Source organism: Leucoraja erinacea, chromosome 16 (genome assembly GCF_028641065.1).
Source record: "Leucoraja erinacea ecotype New England chromosome 16, Leri_hhj_1, whole genome shotgun sequence".
NCBI classification, from domain to species: Eukaryota; Metazoa; Chordata; class Chondrichthyes; order Rajiformes; family Rajidae; genus Leucoraja; species Leucoraja erinaceus.
This window is the reverse complement of record NC_073392.1, coordinates 11,621,253-11,640,362: the sequence shown is the minus strand read 5'-3', so window position 1 is coordinate 11,640,362 and position 19,110 is coordinate 11,621,253. Positions and strand designations below refer to the sequence as shown.

At 43.9% G+C, this 19,110-nt stretch overlaps 1 protein-coding gene across 4 annotated transcripts in view; it reads left to right on the top strand.

The window, feature by feature from the left end:
* The first annotated feature begins 1,762 nt into the window (after window positions 1-1,762).
* Window positions 1,763-19,110, top strand: part of rybpb (RING1 and YY1 binding protein b) — a 78,647-nt gene continuing 61,299 nt past the window's right edge. For 2 of the 4 annotated variants that reach the window (XM_055647695.1, XM_055647694.1), the window contains exons 1-2: window positions 1,763-1,980; window positions 2,558-2,692. In XM_055647695.1, coding sequence (XP_055503670.1) covers window positions 1,955-1,980; window positions 2,558-2,692 — 161 coding nt within the window. In that variant the 5' untranslated portion in view covers window positions 1,763-1,954. Of the gene's footprint in view, window positions 1,981-2,315; window positions 2,693-19,110 lie in introns of those variants that run through there. The other 2 variants (XM_055647693.1, XM_055647692.1) reach the window with 2 other exon arrangements.

The window sequence follows — 19,110 nt, the reverse complement described above, 5'->3', positions numbered from 1 at the left end:
ATCCTTGCAACTCTCTTCTACCTCTCTCCCTCCTATCCTGCTCCTCTCTTCCTCATATCACTGCCACCCCATCTCCATCACCCCTTTCTCCTCCCCACCCATTTCTTCCCCCTTCCCACTCCCCACGCCTCTCCCACTTTGTTCCCTCCCGTCTCTCTCCTCCTCCCCCTCCTCTCTTCCTCACTTCTCTCATATATCTTTCTTCCCCTCTCTCCTCCCCCTCCATGCCAGCCTCTCTCTCACCCCTCTTGCTTTCCTCTCCCTCCACTCCGATCTTGATCTCCCACGCTGTTCAACTCACCTCCATCTAGAGATATGAGGGAGAGAGAGATAGATAGGAGAGAGGATGATGAAGGGAAAGGAGGAGAAAGAGAAAGGAGAATGTTAGAGGATGAGGAGATAGCTCTCCCATCATCTATCTCCCTCCCTCCTCCTTTCCTCCTTCCTTCTCTCCACCTCCCTTTATCTTCCACTCTCTCCCCCTCCTTTTCTCTCTGCTCTTTCTCCTTTCCTCTCTCACCTTCATCCTCTATCCCCTCCTATCTCACTCCCCTCTTCCCCTCACCCTCTCCCTCCCTTCGTCTCATTCCCTTTCTCTGCCTACCCCCTCGCTCCTCTATTCTGCCTCTCCCATCTTGTTCCCTCCCCCTCTCCCCGACCTCATCATCCCTCCTATATCCCCTCTCCCATCTCCCCCTCTCCCCCTCTCTCTCTCCGCCCTTTTCTCCCACTCTTACCGCTTTCTCCCGGTTCTCTCTCTCTCTCTCCCTCTCTCCCTCTCTCTCTCTCTCCCTCTGTCTCTCTCTCTCTGTCCCTCTCTCTGCCACTATCCCTGCCCCTGTCTCTGTCTCCTGTCTGTCCCTGTGTCTGTGTCTCCCTCTCTGTCAATCTCTCTCTCTCCCTCTGTCTGTCTCTCGCTGCCTGTCCCCCACTCTCTCTCCCCGTCTGTCCATCACTCTCTCTGACTCGCTCTCTATCCCTCCCCCTCTCTCTGATGTGTCCCTCTCTCCTCCCTTGCCCCCCCTCCTTCCCGTCTCTCACCTACTCCCTTCGGCTCCCCTCCCAGTCCCCCATCTCTCTCCCACCCCATCCCCTTCATCTCCCCTCACTCCCCCTCCTTTTTTACTCCCTCTCTCCCTCATTCCCTCTCTCTCTGCCTACCCCCTCGCTACCTCTATTCTTCCTCTCACATCTCCCCTCCCACTCTACCCTTATCTATCTCTCCCCCTCCCAGTCTATCTCCCCGTCCCCCTCTCTCCGACCCACCCTCCCTCTGTCCCTCCCTGTCTCTCTCCCCCCCTCTGTCTGTCCCTCTCTGTCTCAGTCCCTCTCCTCCCTCCTACACTCTCTCTCCCCCCCCCTCTATTACACACCCTCCTCCCCTTCCTCCCCCATTTCTCCCTCCTTTCCCCCTCTCCCCTCTCTCCCCATTTCTCCCTCCTTTCCCCCTCTCTCTCTCCTCCCTCCCTCTCTCCTCCCCCATTTCTCCCTCCCTCTCTCCCCCCATTTCCCCCTCCTTTCCCCCTCTCCTCCTCCCTCTCCTTTTCCCCCTCTCTCTCCCTCCCTCTCTCCTCTCTCACTCTCTCCCCCTCTCTCTCTCTCCCCCTCCCTCTCTCTCCCCCCATTTCCCCCTCCCTCTCTATCCCCCCCCCCTGTCTGTCTGGCCGGGTAATTTAAAATTGCAGGCGGGATGATTGGCGGTTGGCGGGTCACGTGTGTGTCGGGGGCTGGCGCTCGCTCGCTCGCTGGCTCGAGCCGCAGACAGACAGACAGACCCGGCTGCACTTTACCCGCCGCCGCGCCGCGCCGAGCCGCTCCGTCCCCGCACCTCCCAGCCCGCCGTCCTCCCCCCTACCCCTCTCTCCCTCCCCCCCCTTTTTTTTTATTTTTAAACAAAAAAGAACCCCCATCTGCACAGAAAGCTCGTCTCCGTCTCAACCGGCCTCCCTGCGGCATGGGGGACAAGAAGAGCCCGAACAGGTAGAAACACACGTCTGCTGGTCGCTCGCTCGCTCGACGGCTGAGGAGGGAGGGAGAGAGGGAGAGACCTTTAAATGGAGGCGCTGCCGCCGGTGTCTGCGGGTCGCTCGCTCGCTGCCGATGCCCAAGTGGCCGTGAGCCTGTGCCAAGACTCACCGTCTCCCCCCGCCTCCCCTCCCCTCCTCTTCCTACCCTCCCTCCCTCTCCCCTCACTCACACATTCATGGCGGACGGCGCTGTGTACACTCACCCAGAGGGAGAGAGAGAGGGAGCAGCGGTGGGTGAAAGAGACCGGGGGGGGGGGGGGGGGGGGGGGGGGGGTAGAGAGAAAGAGAGAGACAGAGAAGAAATACGAACCTTTTTTGTTTTGCAACCACACACACACACTTAGTCGAGCGCTCTTGTGTCGGCGGCCGGTAATGTCGAAACCTTTTCTACCCCCCCCCCCCCTCTTCCTCCCTCTATAGCCTGTTTCTCTGTCATGCACAGACGTCGATGCATAAACGTTGATGGGTGTAATGTTCCTCTTGGTGTGTATGTGTGCGTTTTTTTCCTCCTCTCCCTGTCGCTGTTGCAGTTTTTCAAGGCCAAAGAGGCAAGCCAAGCCCGGCTCGGAGGACGGCTTCTGGGACTGTAGTGTCTGCACCTTCAAGAACAGTGCGGAAGCTTTCAAATGCAGCATTTGCGATGTAAGGAAAGGGACGTCCACTCGGTGAGCGACGAGTTCTCTCTCCAATTATTATTTGTGTGTGTGTGTTACTTTTGATTTGTACGTGTCTGGGAGGGAATGGTGGTTTTGGAGGAGATGTGTGTGTGCGCCTGGAAATAATTAAAGACCGGTTGAATCCAGACTTGTTGATTTTGATGTTACCGTGCTGGGGTGGATTTCATTGTAGTCCGTCCCCCCACCCCCTTGTTCTCTGTGTAATTGTTGGACAGTTAAGGGCTTGCCTCGTTTCAGATTAAATGCACGCGTTTGGGCTGCCATGCATTTCGTTGTAAATGTTGCCATAAATGTTGTTGACATGATCATATGAGGGAGGGAGGGGAGGAGGAGGAACTAAGAAAGGTGGAAATGCTTCCTAGGAATGTTTAACTCTTCAGCCCCATTCCGAGTGCTGTTATCGAGTATTTCAAGGGAGAGTTAGATTTAGTTCTTAGTGCTAAAGGCATCTTCACATCGTATGGGATGTGGTGCGGTGGGGTTTGGGGGAGGCGGAGCAAGAACGGGATACTGATTTTGGATGATCAGGTATGATCATATTGAATGGCGATGCTGGCTCGAATGGCCTTCTCTTGCACCTATTTTCTATGTTATCAGCGAATTGCGTCTGGACAAATTTCGCGTAGGGGTGAGTATGGGTTTGTTCTTGGGCAGATTTAAAACCGAACATGCCACTACCGTTGATGTGTTGGTACTTTTTGTAGTACCAGTAATTGTTTCACGTAGCCATTCGTCTCGATCTTTTACCGTAGTCAATAATTAGTAATGGTTTGGGCAAATCATACTTTTGGTCGCTAAGTACATGGCTGAGCAGTAGTGAGTGAGTATGTGGTAGGGCCTCGGGAACTACTTTTATAAACTTCGACGATTGTCGTCATTTATGAATTTTAAAAAAAAATGATGGCATTTCTGTACTTGCTTCCAGCTGTGAGTGATAAGTGACTTTCTGCAGAAATCCCTGTGTGGGTTGTTTGTTGTGATGTGGCCGAGTTCCGGCTCTTTATTTTACGCAGTGATTGAAACTCATTGTGGGGAAACACTTTCACAACGCAACCTCTTCTGTGTAACAACTGATGCATGACAGAAAATTGCCGTAATGTGAAAACTGCTTGGATTTCAACATCTAATCCCAGTCTCAAAATATCTTTCCCTGTCACTTTAAATAGCTATAACGTGTGGATAACTTGGTTGACACCTTATGGCATCCTCCCATTGTTTGCTGTAGTTTGTAACGGGTGCGAAAACAATGAGTTTTGATTTGGGATGGAATTACTTCCCAATTCAGTCAATGAACCGGCGATCGCTTCCATCCCACGAGCCTGACGCCTCTGCGCGGAGGCGTCACGGTGGGCTAGAACTTTCAGAATAATACTAGTGACACACAAATAACTATCTCCTAGAATTAAACGAACATGCGGAATGCTAGCAGAATTGTGCCCTAGGTACAATCGATTCCTGGGATTGGTTGATGTATTGTAATTGTTGTATTTCCGAGCTCATTTGTTTTGCGAAAACTAAATTTGAAGTACATTGGTGCCCTTTATACTAAAAAGTGATTACTTTGGTTGTATGTGGAGTAAAAATATCTTGAATAGTGCCTTCTTAATACAAAGTAAAATTGCGTGGGAAATACACAGCAGATCAGGCAGCATCTGTGGCAATCTGTTTTAAGCAATGAAGTTGAAGTATTTATGCAACTGGTTTAGAGAGATATGGGCCAAACTCAAGCAGATGGCATTAACTTAGGGTATTTTTGTCGGCATGGATGAGTTGGACCCAAGAACCAGTTTTTGTGCTGTGTGGCTCTGACTCTTTATAGATGTTTGAGGCAAAGAACTGCAGATGATCATTAATACACAGATGGACGCAAAGCTCTGGAGAAACTCAGCAGGTCAGGCAGCATCCCTGAAACTGCATGAGTTGAATGTTCCTCAGACCTGCTGAGTATTTCAGATTGCCAGTATTCGCAATGTTTAAAGTATGTTTGTTAAAGAATGTTGCAAATAAAAATGGGTATTTGTATTTTAGTTCCAATGTTGGGAGGTTTTCTTTGGTGCTTCAACTAATCTGATCGCTATTTGGTTGAAAATCCAAGCGTTGACCGTGTTTTCAAAATGACATGTCCAAAATTACTGTCCGGTATCAAGGGTATGCAGTGTGTCTGGTTTCTTCAGTTTGGGATAAATTAAATAATTTGGAGTCAGGGTCTTGTCAATTGAACACTTTCATCTGGAAAATAGCAATTGCCCAGGCTGGAGAACTGAAATGGAAATCTAAAATGATGGAAACACTCAGCAGATCAGGCCATATCTGCAGAAAGTAAAACTTAATGTTTCAGGACCATTTCCATTTCCATACTGAACATTTCTTTGCTTCCAGCATTTTCTATGAAATATTTCTGATGTGGAGAGAGGAGAAAGAGATCTTGAAGTAGACATCTTTCACTCTATGATTTAAAAAAACAGTAATGTAGAGATTTTTTATTTATTTTTTTAGTTTAGGGATACAGCGCAGAAACAAGCCCTTCGGCCCATGAAGTCCGCACCAACCAGCAATCCCCGTACTCTATCCTACACACTAGGAACAATTTACAAGTTTACCAAAGCCAATTAATCTACAAACCTATACATTTTTTTGAGTGTGGGAAGAAACCGGAGCACCCTGAGAAAACACACGTCGTCACAGGGACAACTTACAAACTCCGTGCGGACAGCATCCATAATCGGGATTGAACCCAGATCTCTGGTGCTATAAGGCAGCAACTCTAAAGCCGTGCCACTGTGCCGCCCATGTAGGTATTTTTACATGCCTGGAATTGCAAGTGAATGTGGGTCAATAACACAGAGTTTGTACTTAAATCATGTAATCTGTAAATTAAGATAGCGACACAAGGAACTGCAGAGCGTTTAAGAAAAAAACAAAGTGTGGTGGAACTCGGTGGGTCAGGCAGCATGTTGGTCAGCTGTACTTTGTAGGTGGTGTTTCTGAGATCATAACATCTTAGTGCATTGGTTATTCTTTCTGCCTTGGTGCATTTCTGTTCCTTCTTTGCAAGAATGCAGACCTAAATTTATTAAAATATGATTCAACCTAGATAGTCATAGAGTGTATTATATATAATAATAGAATTTAATAGAATACTATTGATTATTATTATCCATTATTTAGGCAAGGGGAAAATATACACCTTTTGGAAATTATAGTGATTTGTTTTGAATGTGTGCACCTGGTCACTTTAGCAAAGCGGAGCTGATCATAGGAATACTTTTGAGTTTTGATTTGGGATGGAATTACTTCCCAATTCAGTCAATGAACTGGCGATCGCTTCCATCCCACGAGCCTGACGCCTCTGCGCGGAGGCGTCACGGTGGGCTAAGAGTTAGGCTGGCGACCGGAAGGTAGCCGGTTCAAATCCCGCTTGGAGTGCATACTGTCGTTGTGTCCTTGGGCAAGACACTTCACCCACCTTTGCCTGTAATGGAATGTAATTACGGCGGCAGGCGCGGGCACACCGCGACGCCCTGTGTCTCCCTTTCAAGGGAGATGCTAAAAATGCATTTCGTTGTCTCTGTACTGTACACTGACAATGACAATAAATTGAATTATTTCATTATTTCATTTTTATTATTGTCACATGTAACTAGGCACAGTGAAATTCTTTGCTTGCATTCCCAATGTATACAAATAGCGGCCACCACCCTGCTGACAAAGTTACAAAACACGCCGGCTCCCCCTTTTGTCCCCCCTCCAAACAGTTCCCCCACGCCGGGTCACGATTGTCCCTTGTCCTCTCCTCCCCCACTTATTGTTCATTGTTCTCCCTCATGGTGGTCCTCTACACCGGGTCCTCCATTGTTCTTGCCCCTTCACGGTGGTCCTCCATTCTCTCGTCGACCATGGGTCGACCCGTGAGGCTTCACCACCGCCGAGGCCACATCGTCATGAAGTTTCACTGCTGCCGCCGCTTCACCGCCACCGAGGGAGGACTCACCGCTGTCGATGCCCCATTTCGCGCCTCCGTGGTGCCGACCGGGACCCATAGAGAATGTTCATTCTCTATAGAATAACAGGAAGATGGAAACAATTGTCTACAATGGCTAATACTCCACCTCCATCCCTGCAAACTCGTATACCATTATCTCAGGGTTAAGTAGTGTATGCAAAACTTTGCATTCTGTTGAATCTGCAGCTGGGCTCCCACAAGACCATTTGCATCCACTCAAACCCCAGTGTTATAAAACTTTACCTGTAGTGTCAAGTGGGCCTTTCATCTTTTAACCCTTCGTTACCTTCCTTCTCTAAGGTTTAAATGCCGAGGGATGTTTCCTAGGTTATGTGCCATATAAACACATTTAATCTCCATCGTCTTGTGTTAGTTAATCACGAGTATAGTGGCAGCAGTGGTTTGCCTTTGACCCTAAATTGTCAAAGGGGAATTCAGTCATTTGTTTTTCAGTTCAGAACGGTTCAGTTAAATGTAACATCTCCAAGTTTGCGGATGACGCATAGCTTGGTGGTAGTGTGAGGTGCGAGGAGGATGCTATGAGGGTGCAGGGTGACTTGGATAGGTTGGCTGAGTGGGCAGATGCAGTATAATGTGGATAAATGTGAGGTTATCCACTTTGGTGGCAAGAACATGAAGGCAGATTGTTATCAGAGTGGTATCAGATTAGGAAAAGGGGAGGTACAACAAGATCTGGGTGTTGTACATCAGTCACTGAAAGTAAGCTTGCAGGAGGCGCAAACAGTGAAGAAAGCAAGTGGCATGTTGGTCTTCATAGTGCAGGGATTTGAGAAAAGGAGCAAAGAGGTCCTACTGCAGTGTACAGGGCCCTGGTGAAACCACACCTGGGGTATTATGTGCAGCTTTTGTCTCCTAATTTGAGGAAGAACTTTCCTGCTATTGAGGGAATGCAGTGTAGGTTCACCAGGGTAATTCCGGGGCTGGTAGGACTGACATATGATGAAAGAATGGTTCAACTGGGCTTGTATTCGCTGGAATTTAGGACGATAGGATATCTTATAGAAACATATTAAATACCTAAAGGGCCTGTCCCACCGTACAAGGTAATTCAAGAGTTCTCCTGAGTTTTCCCCCGATTCGAACTCGGAGAATGTCCATAGCAGGTCCTTAGGAGTTCGTGGATGTCTCGTAGCGGCTTGTACGAGTAAAACGTAACCATTTTTTTCATCGCGAGTATTTTTTCACTCGTGGACATTTTTCAGTGTTGAAAAAATGTCACGAGTTTACCGGATTTCCTAAGTACCTACCGTTACTCATACGAGCCGCTACCAGACATCCACGAACTCCTACGGACGCGCTACGGACATTCTTCGAATTCGAATTAGGGCAAACTAGGGAGAACTCTTGAATTACCTCGTACAGTGGGACAGGTACTTAAGGGATTAGACGGGCTAGATGCAGAAATTATTTTCTTGATGTTGCGGGAGTCCAGAACCAGGGGGCACAGTTTAAGAATAAGTGGTAGGTCATTTAAGACTGAGATGAGGAAAAACATTTTCACACAGAGAGTTGTGAATCTGTGGAATTCTCTGCCACAGAAGGCAGTGGAGGTCAAATCACTTGATGTGTTCAAAAGAGAGTTTGATATAACACTTGGGGCTAATGGAATCAAGGGATATGGGGAGAAAGCAGGAACGGGGTACTGATTTTGGATAATCAGCCACGATCATATTGAATGCAATTTTTTAAGATGCTCTATTAGATGTGCTCATTGTATTTATGCATTGTTTGTGGCTTTTGATTAAGCTAAATTTAGTGGTCATACTTAGAATTATGACATTGTATAATTTATCAATTAGATGTAAAATATTTGCAAATTTTGAATCCTTCGCTTATTTATTAGGATGGAGGTGATTCTGTTTGCACTGTTAAAGGCTTATTTCTGAAAATAGTTTGCTCAAAGTACCAGCATTAACCCAACCTTTTTATATAAAAAGAATGGTATTGCAAAGTTAGAGAAGTGGGGTTGAGGTGTCACCATGTGATTTCAAGGATCAATGAGTACTATAATGAAATTATAGTACAGGTGCACAACCTTTTATCCGAAATTCCGGATCCGAAAAGCTCTGAAAATCGAACATTTTCGGTCCTGGAAAAAAGGGAGGGTATATTGCCTGGGAGAGTAGGAATCCCTAGACCTAGTACAGTGAGCGTCCACCGAGGGCTGCCCGGAGAGGTTCCCCGGTCACCTCTCCGGGTGACCCTCAGTGGACGCTCACTGAACTAGGTCTAGGGATTCACAAAAATGCTGGAGAAACTCCGCGGGTGCAGCAGCATCTACGGAGCGAAGGAAATAGATAACGCTTCGGGCCGAAACCCTTCCTCAGACTGCCCTATCAGTCCCCCCTATCAGTCTGAGGAAGGGTTAAGGCAAAGGGAGGGGAGAGAAGGGGAAAGAGAGAGGAAGGATCTGCCGGACATGCTGTGTGTGTGTGTGTGTTTGTTTGGCGGAGTCTGAGGAGAGAAGGGAGGGATGGAAGGGAGGGAGAGGTCCAGCGGTGGGAACAGATGCCTGTGTCCGGGCGTGATCTGAGGCCGAGGTTTGTCAACCCCCGGCCCGGCCCTCCGTGTATTGTTCACCGCGTCTTCCTGGAGAGAGGGGGGAGGGCGGGACCCGGGGCTGTGTGTGTGAAGCACGGCGACTAGAGGGACGGGAGAGCGTGAGGGCACCTCCCCCTTCTCCATTCCCCCTCACACCCCCCTCCCCATCTACCCCTTTCTTCCCCCTCTACCTCTCTACTCTCGGCCCCCAACGATCTGCCGGACATGCTGTGTGTGTGTTTGTTTGGTGGAGACTGAGGGGAGAAACGCCGGCACTAAGAGCGAGCGATCGCGCGGACAGAACGGACAAAAGCAACGATCATAGGTCGGAATAGGTGACCAAAGATCTTTGTAGGTGACATTTCGGGTCGAGATCCCTCTTCTGACTGACTCGGGGGAAAGAGGAGCAAGAGCTATGGACGGTACTAAGGACAAGTGAATGGAAGATATGCCGATATCTCCCGTTTCCCTTTCCCTTGACTATCAGTCTGAAGAAGGGTCTCGACCCGAAATGTCTACCAACGCCGCTCTATGAACGTTGCTTTCGTCCATCTGTCCACGCTTTCGCTCGTTCTTGGTGCCGGCACTTCTCCCCTCATGGCAGCTATTGAAAAAGTCGACCCGAAATATCACCTATTTCCTCCTATTATCACGTATTCCTCATCAGAGATGCAGCCTGATCCACTGATTTACTCCAGCCTTTTGTGTCTGTCTTTGGTTTAATCAGCATCTGCAGAATGTGCCGTTTAAAAAGTACAAGGCATGTGCCGTTTAAAAAGGAAGTGATAAAAAACATTTAAAACATTTAACAACACCTAAACTGTTCCCCCGCAACGCTGCAAGAGGCATAACTGAAGTCGGGTCGGGGTTACTGAAATGATGGAGGTTATGCTCCGGTGCGGACTATGCGTCAGTTCATTGTATTTCGCAGGAGTGGACCATCTTGCGCGCTATAAGATCTTTGCTCCAATTGATTTGATTACTCTAGCGCGGGGGCCCCCTTAGGCGCGGGTTCCAATTGGGAGAAATAGGTCCTATCGGCTAAAGGCTAAAGGCCTGCCCTGACCGGGTAACTGCCGGGATCGAGGCGCAAACTCGCGACCTTGCGGCCACGAGCCGAGCACTCTACCACTGAGCCACATGTTAAAATCTACGCTAAAAACCTTCCGTTCGGAAAACCGAAAAATCCCGAAATCCGTGGTCCCAAGGCTTTCGAAATCTGTGGTCCCAAGTGTCTGGTCCCAAGGCTTTCGGATAAAACGTTGTGCACCTGTAATAACAATTTTAATGTTTAACATGCAAGACAAATGTAAAAAGGTGATTTTAGTGGGCATACAGCAAAAGCAGATCAGTGATCAGTCTTGTATTACTACACCTGTTGCAAAATTTTTAATATTCTGTTTCAATGGAAATTGCATATTATGGCAATTTTCTGGATGAGGAAAAATCAGTGTACATCTTCAAAGAGAAAATGCATGCATATCATCAGAATTTTGTTTTTCTTCTACACACTTGCTTTTTTGTGAATTTCAATTGTCGCTTTGCTTTTATGCACAGCTCTTTTACTGTTTTGGGTTATCCTTGAACCTTATCCTTTTGCGTATAATCCTGACGTGAGGTGTTGCACATTGGAAGGTCAGATAAAAGAGGAAAGTGTACACTAAATGACAGGACCTTTTTGCAGCAATGTACAGAGGGATCTTGGGAAACAAGTCCTCACCTCTGAAAGTAGCAACACAAGTAGGCAACATGGTAAAGGTGGTGTACAACATGCTTGGCTTCATCAGTCAGGCTATCGAGTGACTTCTCAACCTTTAAAGTTATGTTAGAAACATAGAAATTAGGTGCAGGAGTAGGCCATTCGACCCTTCGAGCCTGCACCGCCATTCAATATGATCATGGCTGATCATCCAACTCAGTATCCCATCCCTGCCTTCTCTTCATACCCCCTGATCCCCTTAGCCACAAGGGCCACATCTAACTCCCTCTTAAATATAGCCAATGAACTGGCCTCGACTACCCTCTGTGGCAGAGAGTTCCAGAGATTCGCCACTCTCTGTGTGGAAAAAGTTCTTCTCATCTCGGTTTTAAAGGATTACCCCCTTATCCTTAAGCTGTGACCCCTTGTCCTGGACTTCCCCAACATCGGGAGCAATCTTCCTGCATCTAGCCTGTCCAACCCCTTAAGAATTTTGTAAGTTTCTATAAGACCCCCTCTCAATCTCCTAAATTCTAGAGAGTATAAACCAAGTCTATCCAGTCTTTCTTCATAAGACAGTCCTGACATCCCAGGAATCAGTCTGGTGAACCTTCTCTGCACTCCCTCTATGGCAATAATGTCCTTACTCAGATTTGGAGACCAAAACTGTACGCAATACTCCAGGTGTGGTCTCACCAATATTGTAGCTGTGGAAAAAATTCTGGAGTACTGTATGCAGTTTTGGTTGCCCTATAACAGGAAGGATGTGGAGGCTTTAGAGAGGGTGCTGTGGAGGTTTATAGGAATGCTGCCAGAATTAGTAGTTATTTGTTATGAGGAGAGGTTGGACAAACTTAGATGTGGGAGGATGAGGGGAGACCTGATAGAAATATGTAAAATTGTGAAGTGTAGATAGCCAGTTTTTTTCCCCCCCATGTCAAATTCTAGAATACGTGGATATAAGGTGAGAGGGGACAGTTTTAAGGAGATTAGTGATGCAAGTTTTTTTATTTTTATTTTATTTTTTAAGAGTGATAGTGACTGGGATGCACAGCCAGAAGAAGTATGTAAGCAGATACAATCATATATTTTAGGAGGCATTTAAACAGGCATGTGACATTCAGGGGACGGAGAAAATTATACTATGTTTGGGCATATAGGAGTATTTTAAATTGGTATTGTCGTATGGTGGACATGGGCTTGTTTCTATGCTGGATTGTATGGACCTTATTTATATATTTTTTTAATGTTTACAAATAAATTTCATTTTTTCCCCATTGATCATGTATTTCACTTTAATATACATCTAGATTGTGATGGTGCAGCAGATTATGAGCATACTTGATAGAAGAGAACACATAATATTATAGTAATATTGTTAGAAGTTAACAGGGTAGTTAATATCTGGGAAATGTTAAAAAAGAGTGGATTTTTGGTTATTTATAGGATGGAAACCGGCTATTCAGCCCAACACATTCATGCTAACGTGTGCACCCATCTGTATTAATAATTCCGTCTTGCAGCTCTTGTCCTGTAGCCTTCTTTGTTAGGCAATTCAGATACTCGTAAAGGCAGGTGAATGTTGTCAGTAACTCTGCTTCCATCACTCTTGCAGGCAGTCCATTACTGAAACTTGCCATTCTCAGGGTGAAAAATGTCCTCAGATTTCCTCTCAATCTCTCACCTATAAACCTAAATCTGGATATTGCTGATGTATTTGCCTCTTTGGTGAAAAGTTTGCAATCGTCCTTTTCCAAGTCTGTCATACATTTATATACCTCAATCATGTCCCACCACATTTAATCCAAGGAAAACAGACCTAGCCTCTTCTTCTATAACCTAACCTCTGCACCTCTGATAACATCCAAGTGAATCTCTTCTGCACCCTTACCAATGCTGTCACATCCTTCCTTTAGGTTGGTGACCAGACTACACACTACTTGAGAGCTGACTAATCTTTTACAAATTTGCAGCATAGCCTCTCTGCTCTTATATTCAGTGTTTCATGATTCATGAAGGACGGTATCCCATATGCCGCTTAATCATGTTATCTACCTTTAACAAGGTCCCTCTGTTCTACAATACTCTCTTGCATTTAATGGTGTATACTCTAACCTCACTAGTATTCCCAAAATACATCACCTCACGCTCTATCAGGATTAAATGCCATCTGCCATTTCTCAGCGCACTTCAATATATCAATTTTACCTGTAGTGCAAGATTACCAACCAAATTGTTAACAATCCCACTATGCCATCTGCAAACATACTGATCATGCCTGCTGCATCCAAATCACTCATGTATATTACACACAACCTCTTGTGGGGAACCACTAGTCAAGAGGCATCCAATCGTCAAAACAATTCCCTACTAACTCTTTTCATTTATCGAGTTTTAAATCTGACTTATGGCCCATTGACATTTTGAAGCAGTTTATCATGTGGGGTCATGTTGAAGATCTTACTAAAATATATCTGTTCTGCTCTCATTGATAAACTTTGTTGTATTCTCAACAAATTGAATCAAAATGGTCAGTCAGGATCTGCCCTTGACAAAGCCATGTTGGCTATCTTTGATCAGTCCATGCATTTCCAAATGGTGATTAATCCACACAGTACCTTCCCAATTGCTGTTAGACACACATGTCTATAATCCAGAGTTGTTAAAACCCCAGCATCCCTGGAGAAAAGGAATAGGTGATGTTTTGGGTCGAGACCACTCTTCAGACTGAGAGTCAGCAGAGGGGGAAACTAGAGGTATGAAAAGGTACAGAACAAATTAGATGAGCAAATGCATGGCAGATGCAGTATAATGTGGATAAATGTGAGGTTATTCACTTTGGTGGCAAAAACAGGAAAGTAGACTTGATCTGAATGGTGGCCGATTAGAAAAAGGGGAGATGCAACGAGACCTGGGTGTCATGGTACACCAGTCATTGAAAGTAGGCATGCAGGTGCAGTGAACAAAGCGAATGGTATGTTAGCATTCATAGCAAAAGGATTTGAGTAAAGGAGCAGGGATGTTCTACTTGGTGAGACCACACCTGGAGTATTGCACACAGATTTAGTCTCCTAATCTGAGGAAAGACATTCTTGCCATAGAGGGAGTACAGAGAAAGTTCACCAGACTGATTCCTGGGATGTCAGGATTTTCATATGAAGAAAGACTGGATAGACTCAGCTTGTACTCGCTAGAATTTAGAAGATTGAGGGGGGATCTTATAGAAACGTACACAATTCATAAGGGGTTGGACAGGCTAGATGCAGGAAGATTATTCCCGATGTTGGGGAAGTCTAGAACAAGGGGTCACAGTTTAAGGATAAGGGGGAAATCTTTTAGGACCGAGATGAGAAAAACATTTTTCACACAGAGAGTGATGAATCTCTGGAATTCTCTGCCACAGAAGGTAGTTGAGGCCAGTTCATTGGCTATATTTACGAGGGAGTTAGATGTGGCCCTTGTGGCTAATGGGATCATGGGGGTATGGAGAGAAGGCAGGTACAGGATACTGAGTTGGATGAACAGCCATGATCATATTGAATGGCGGTGCAGGCTCGAAGGGCCGAATGGCCTACTCCTGCACCTATTTTATATGTTTCTATGTCCATGGTAGAAACTACAAAAACTTAAGCGCACACGACTAGAATCAAGAATGGCTTCATCCCTCTTGTCAGATTATTGAACGGTCCTCCCAGAAGTTAGGGTGTTGCCCCGATCTTCCATTCTTCCTTCATTGCTGATGTTGGACTTTTTCTCTGTAACTGTAGCACTGCAATGCTTTAAAATTGTATTCTGCACTCTGGTATTTTGCTCTTGGCACTACTCGTTCTGCTTGTGTGGCTTAATTGTACTCGTGTTTAGCATGATATGATTTAATTCGATAGTACACAAACAAAAGCTCTTCACTGTCTCAGTACATGTGACAACATAAACCAATACTGAGTTGCCAGTCAAGTTTGAGTCCTGTATGTTTGAGAATATTGGCTACATTGAAGCCAAGATACTGCTTTATGTAGAAACCACAAGTAAAGCTTAGCTAGTTAACGGCTATTGAACCCTGTGATCATTACAACTTGCGCTCTAACTTCCATAAATAGCCTGGATTTTGTGGTTGAGCATTGTCATTGCATAGCAGCAGAAGTCAAATACATGCTTTTCACTTTGAGGCTTGGGCAAAGATAGTTTAGTATTCCAGAATATTTTTCCTCCTCCCAGCAGGTAGGTGTGCATAAAGGTATGTATAGGTATTTTCTACTTGCTGTTCTTTAAGTTTAACTAGATATTATTGTTGTAATGCAGTATTCTCTGTCTGTATTTCACAAAAAATAGCATGTCTTTTTTTTCTAGGAAATTTGTATATTGACATGCGCAAATTAGCCTGAGTGCATAAACGGTGGTTGTTTAAAATGTAACTTTTGCATCCACTGGAGAAACCTGACGGGTGAGGTTGTATTGAGCCGATGGTTTCTAGGAGTTGTTATGCAGATGATTGTATTGCTCATCTCTGAAGTGGTTTTAAATATAAGGATAACCTGTAATTTAGTTTTTCACTTCTGTGGATTCTTGAGGTTCTCCTTGTTGTTAAGATGTGACCAATGCAAGCTCTGTTTTAGTGTACCTTTGGTTATCAATATGAAAGTGTTTGCTACACTCTGACATTGGTTGAAGGCAGCACAAGATTCATCTTCCTGTGTCAGTTCTTGGAAGCTACCTTTTCAGTCTTTTTGACTTGCACAATTATGAAACATTTGTAATTATTTCTAATGGATGAAAATATTTGACTTGTTTAAGAGGCAGAATTGGTTAGAAATCTCTATGATTGATAGCTATGTAATACTTGATTTTTCTTATGGGAAGAATTTGCATAATTTTAACAAAGTTTTACTGGGATTCTTTGCATAATTTGGCTTTTCCAACTTAAAAGATTTGTAACCCTTTTGGGGGGAATCTAATTGCTGAAGTTTGGAAGTGCACAGAATTCATGAAGTTGTGTCCATATAAGTATTCAGCACTGATTTGCCTTCTGTGACTTTGGGCAGCCTTTGAATTGGATTGTTTTTGTTTCATTCCTATAGATGAGGCTTATGAATTAGCATTGGAAACATGGAATTTGTTTACATTACACCTGCAGTTTATGGCAGAGTGTTTTTTTAGTGTAAGAAGAAAAGTCAAGAAGGTTGGTATTTCCTGAATTCTTTGCAAGCTGTGAATCTGAGTAGCTTCATACAGTACACAGTGACTTGGTAGCATTTCTGCAAATATACTGCAATGTATTGAGGACCCTCATGCCACCAACAGACCATATAAATTTATTGCAAAACAGTGTAGTTGTTCCATAGAATAATGAGTTTTCAAAATCAACTGAATAAATTAATTGTACACACTTCAAGTTTTATTTTGATGCAATGGACAAGTTGTAAGGAAAATAACTGTTCTTTGTGTTTACCGATGAAGTGTTCAATGATGGAATGGTGTACATTTCCACTTTGGAAAGGAGGGGGGGAAATGAGTAAATTGTTATATTCTTGCGTTGTGGAAAATAGTGCAAAATATTGCTTTAGTTCTCTAATACAGAGTGTGAATTCAACTGTTAATGTTCCTTTTTGTGTACAAGGGAATATTTTCATGAAGGATGCATCTTGAACTATTACATTTGATTATTTAAAGTTAATTATCAAGTTGTGTGTAAATAAAGTACTATAGTCCCATGTTTCAGTTAAAATATCACAACGTACAGAATTGAAAGCTGCAGTTTTGAACCATAATTTTTCTAAAATTAGCATATCAGGTATTTTGCACACAACATAATGAACTGAAAATATTGCAGATGCTGGCGATATGAAAAAATATACAAATTGTTTATCAGAAGCCAGCTGGGTACAGAGGAATAATTAATGTTCCAGTTTGATCTTTTCATCAGAATTGTAGTCAGGCACTGAATAGGTTTTAAATAGAAGCATGGGTAGGAAGGAACGTGAGAGGCTTCTGTCTGTTGGTGGCAGGGTGGAGGAGAAGGCAGGGGGGGAATTATAGACAGAGGGAATAATAAAAGAAACATGGGCTTACAGGAGGCGTTAAAGATAATTGTAGAATCATAATGACAGTTATTGTTTGGGAGAAAATGAAGGGAGCGATTCTCATCTGCACTTGTGAAAAGATTGGCGTCAGAAGGTTGTCATGTGCCCAGTTAATTGATGAAGTGTGTGTCCTTGAGTTTACATTAGATTTTGTCCGAACAATGTAGGAGGCCAAAGAACAGGTCACAGTGAAAGTAGGTGGATAATAAAATGATAGGAAGCTAGAAGCCTGGAGTTCTACTTGTGGACTGAATGGAGGTGTATTGTGAAGCCATGGCCTAGTCTGTATTTAATCACCCTGCTGTGGAGAAAATTGCTTTGAATGGCAAATACCAAATACTATATTTAAAGGTAAAGTAAATCAGTGCTTCAACTGGAAGCAATGAGATGTTGAATTGTTAGGGCATTGCATGTCACTTTTTGATAATTATTAGGCAGCAATGGTAATATCATTACAGGGCTACCAATTTGGAGACCTTGATTGAGCCAGAGAGGAGTTCCGATCTCAATGTGGAACCTGGGACGTAAATTTTGTGTAAACTATTCCCTTGAATGAAATGTTTAGATTTAATAATGGTGACTGAAACAACCAGGATTGTTGGAAAAAACTTGATTAGTTCATCAATGTGCTTTTGGGTGATGAAATCTATTGTCCTGTCTCGGTGTGGTGAATCCATACCCAAAGCAACATTGTTATTGGTTATCTCACGGAAAGCCCCAAATAAGGGTATCGTGGAATGGACAGTAAATGACCTTGTGAGCATCGCCCATGTTTTCATTCAACTTTGAGGGAAGTTGCAAGATGGAATTTGTAAGCTTTTCAAATGCTTCAGATACTATAAACATTTTCATTGGATGTCATAGTTAGGTTATTGTACAATATATAAAGGGATTTATAGCAGCTCTCGCATAGATGAGATTTGTCTCTAATGCCAGCATCTCTTGAGCTCATTCAAGTCGGCTGCATGACGATTATTGGATTACGAAACTAATAACTTGGAATTTTGTACTCTCATGACCTTGCAAGTTTTAAAAAAATAATTAAAAAAAATTGGGCCACTAAAATAAAAAAATGTAGTGGCCCTTGTTGCCATTGAGGTCAATATATCAGCTGATTTGTATTTTGTAAGTTTCCACAGACACCAATCAGATTAAATAACTTGTTCTTCTATTTTGGTGTTTGTTGGCTCGGGCACTACGATGATCTGCTCTAACTGTCAGTCTAAGAATAGATGGATAGATAGACGACCTACTTTTCGGCTTCTGTCGTTCACTCTTGCATATTCTTGATTTACTTTTAATGATTTAAAGGCTGACTCAGTGATCTAATTTATAAATTTCTTTGTCAGTTAACAGATTTCAGAATCTCAGTGTTTTCTCATATACTTAAGAATTTACATTTGCTTGCAACGTAATTTCCATGTTTTAATTTTCTACTGATGTCATTTGTGATAATTCAACCTTAATGCTTGTGCACTTCTGTTATTAAATCAAAAATTGTGTGAATTTCTTGTATAACTGCATCATGATTAATACTCGCCATTGAATATAGGGAAAGAAATCTTGTGCCTATTTTTCTTTCTCAAAAAAATCTCAAATTATAATTTTGTTCTGAGAAACCTTTAATTAATTTTGAATTTATTGACTTAATTTACCTATCTCTGTCATGGTTTATTTGCATATTAGTGCATTTTTTCCCTTCTGCCTTGTCGTGTGCTACTAAACTATGCTTATGGGATGCCTTTTTTTTTGGTACCATCTCTCTGCTTCAGTCTTTTCTACCCTCTGAGGAACTTTACCTGGCAAGTATTAATCTTCACTTAAATGTAAGTCATTTAAGTAAAGCAGATGCCAGGTTACAACAACGTTCAGTTCCTGAGATCAGTTCATAACCCGATCAATTTGTAAGTCAGAAATGTGACTGCAAACTATGTTCCCAGGCAACAGAAAATGTCAGCAGCCCCGCAGCAGTTAAATGCATCCTGCTGGTCTCCTAAATGCTTTTATATTTGTAAGGGCTATTTGTAAACTGGGTGCTTTGGATGCAGATGTTTGGAAGCTAAGA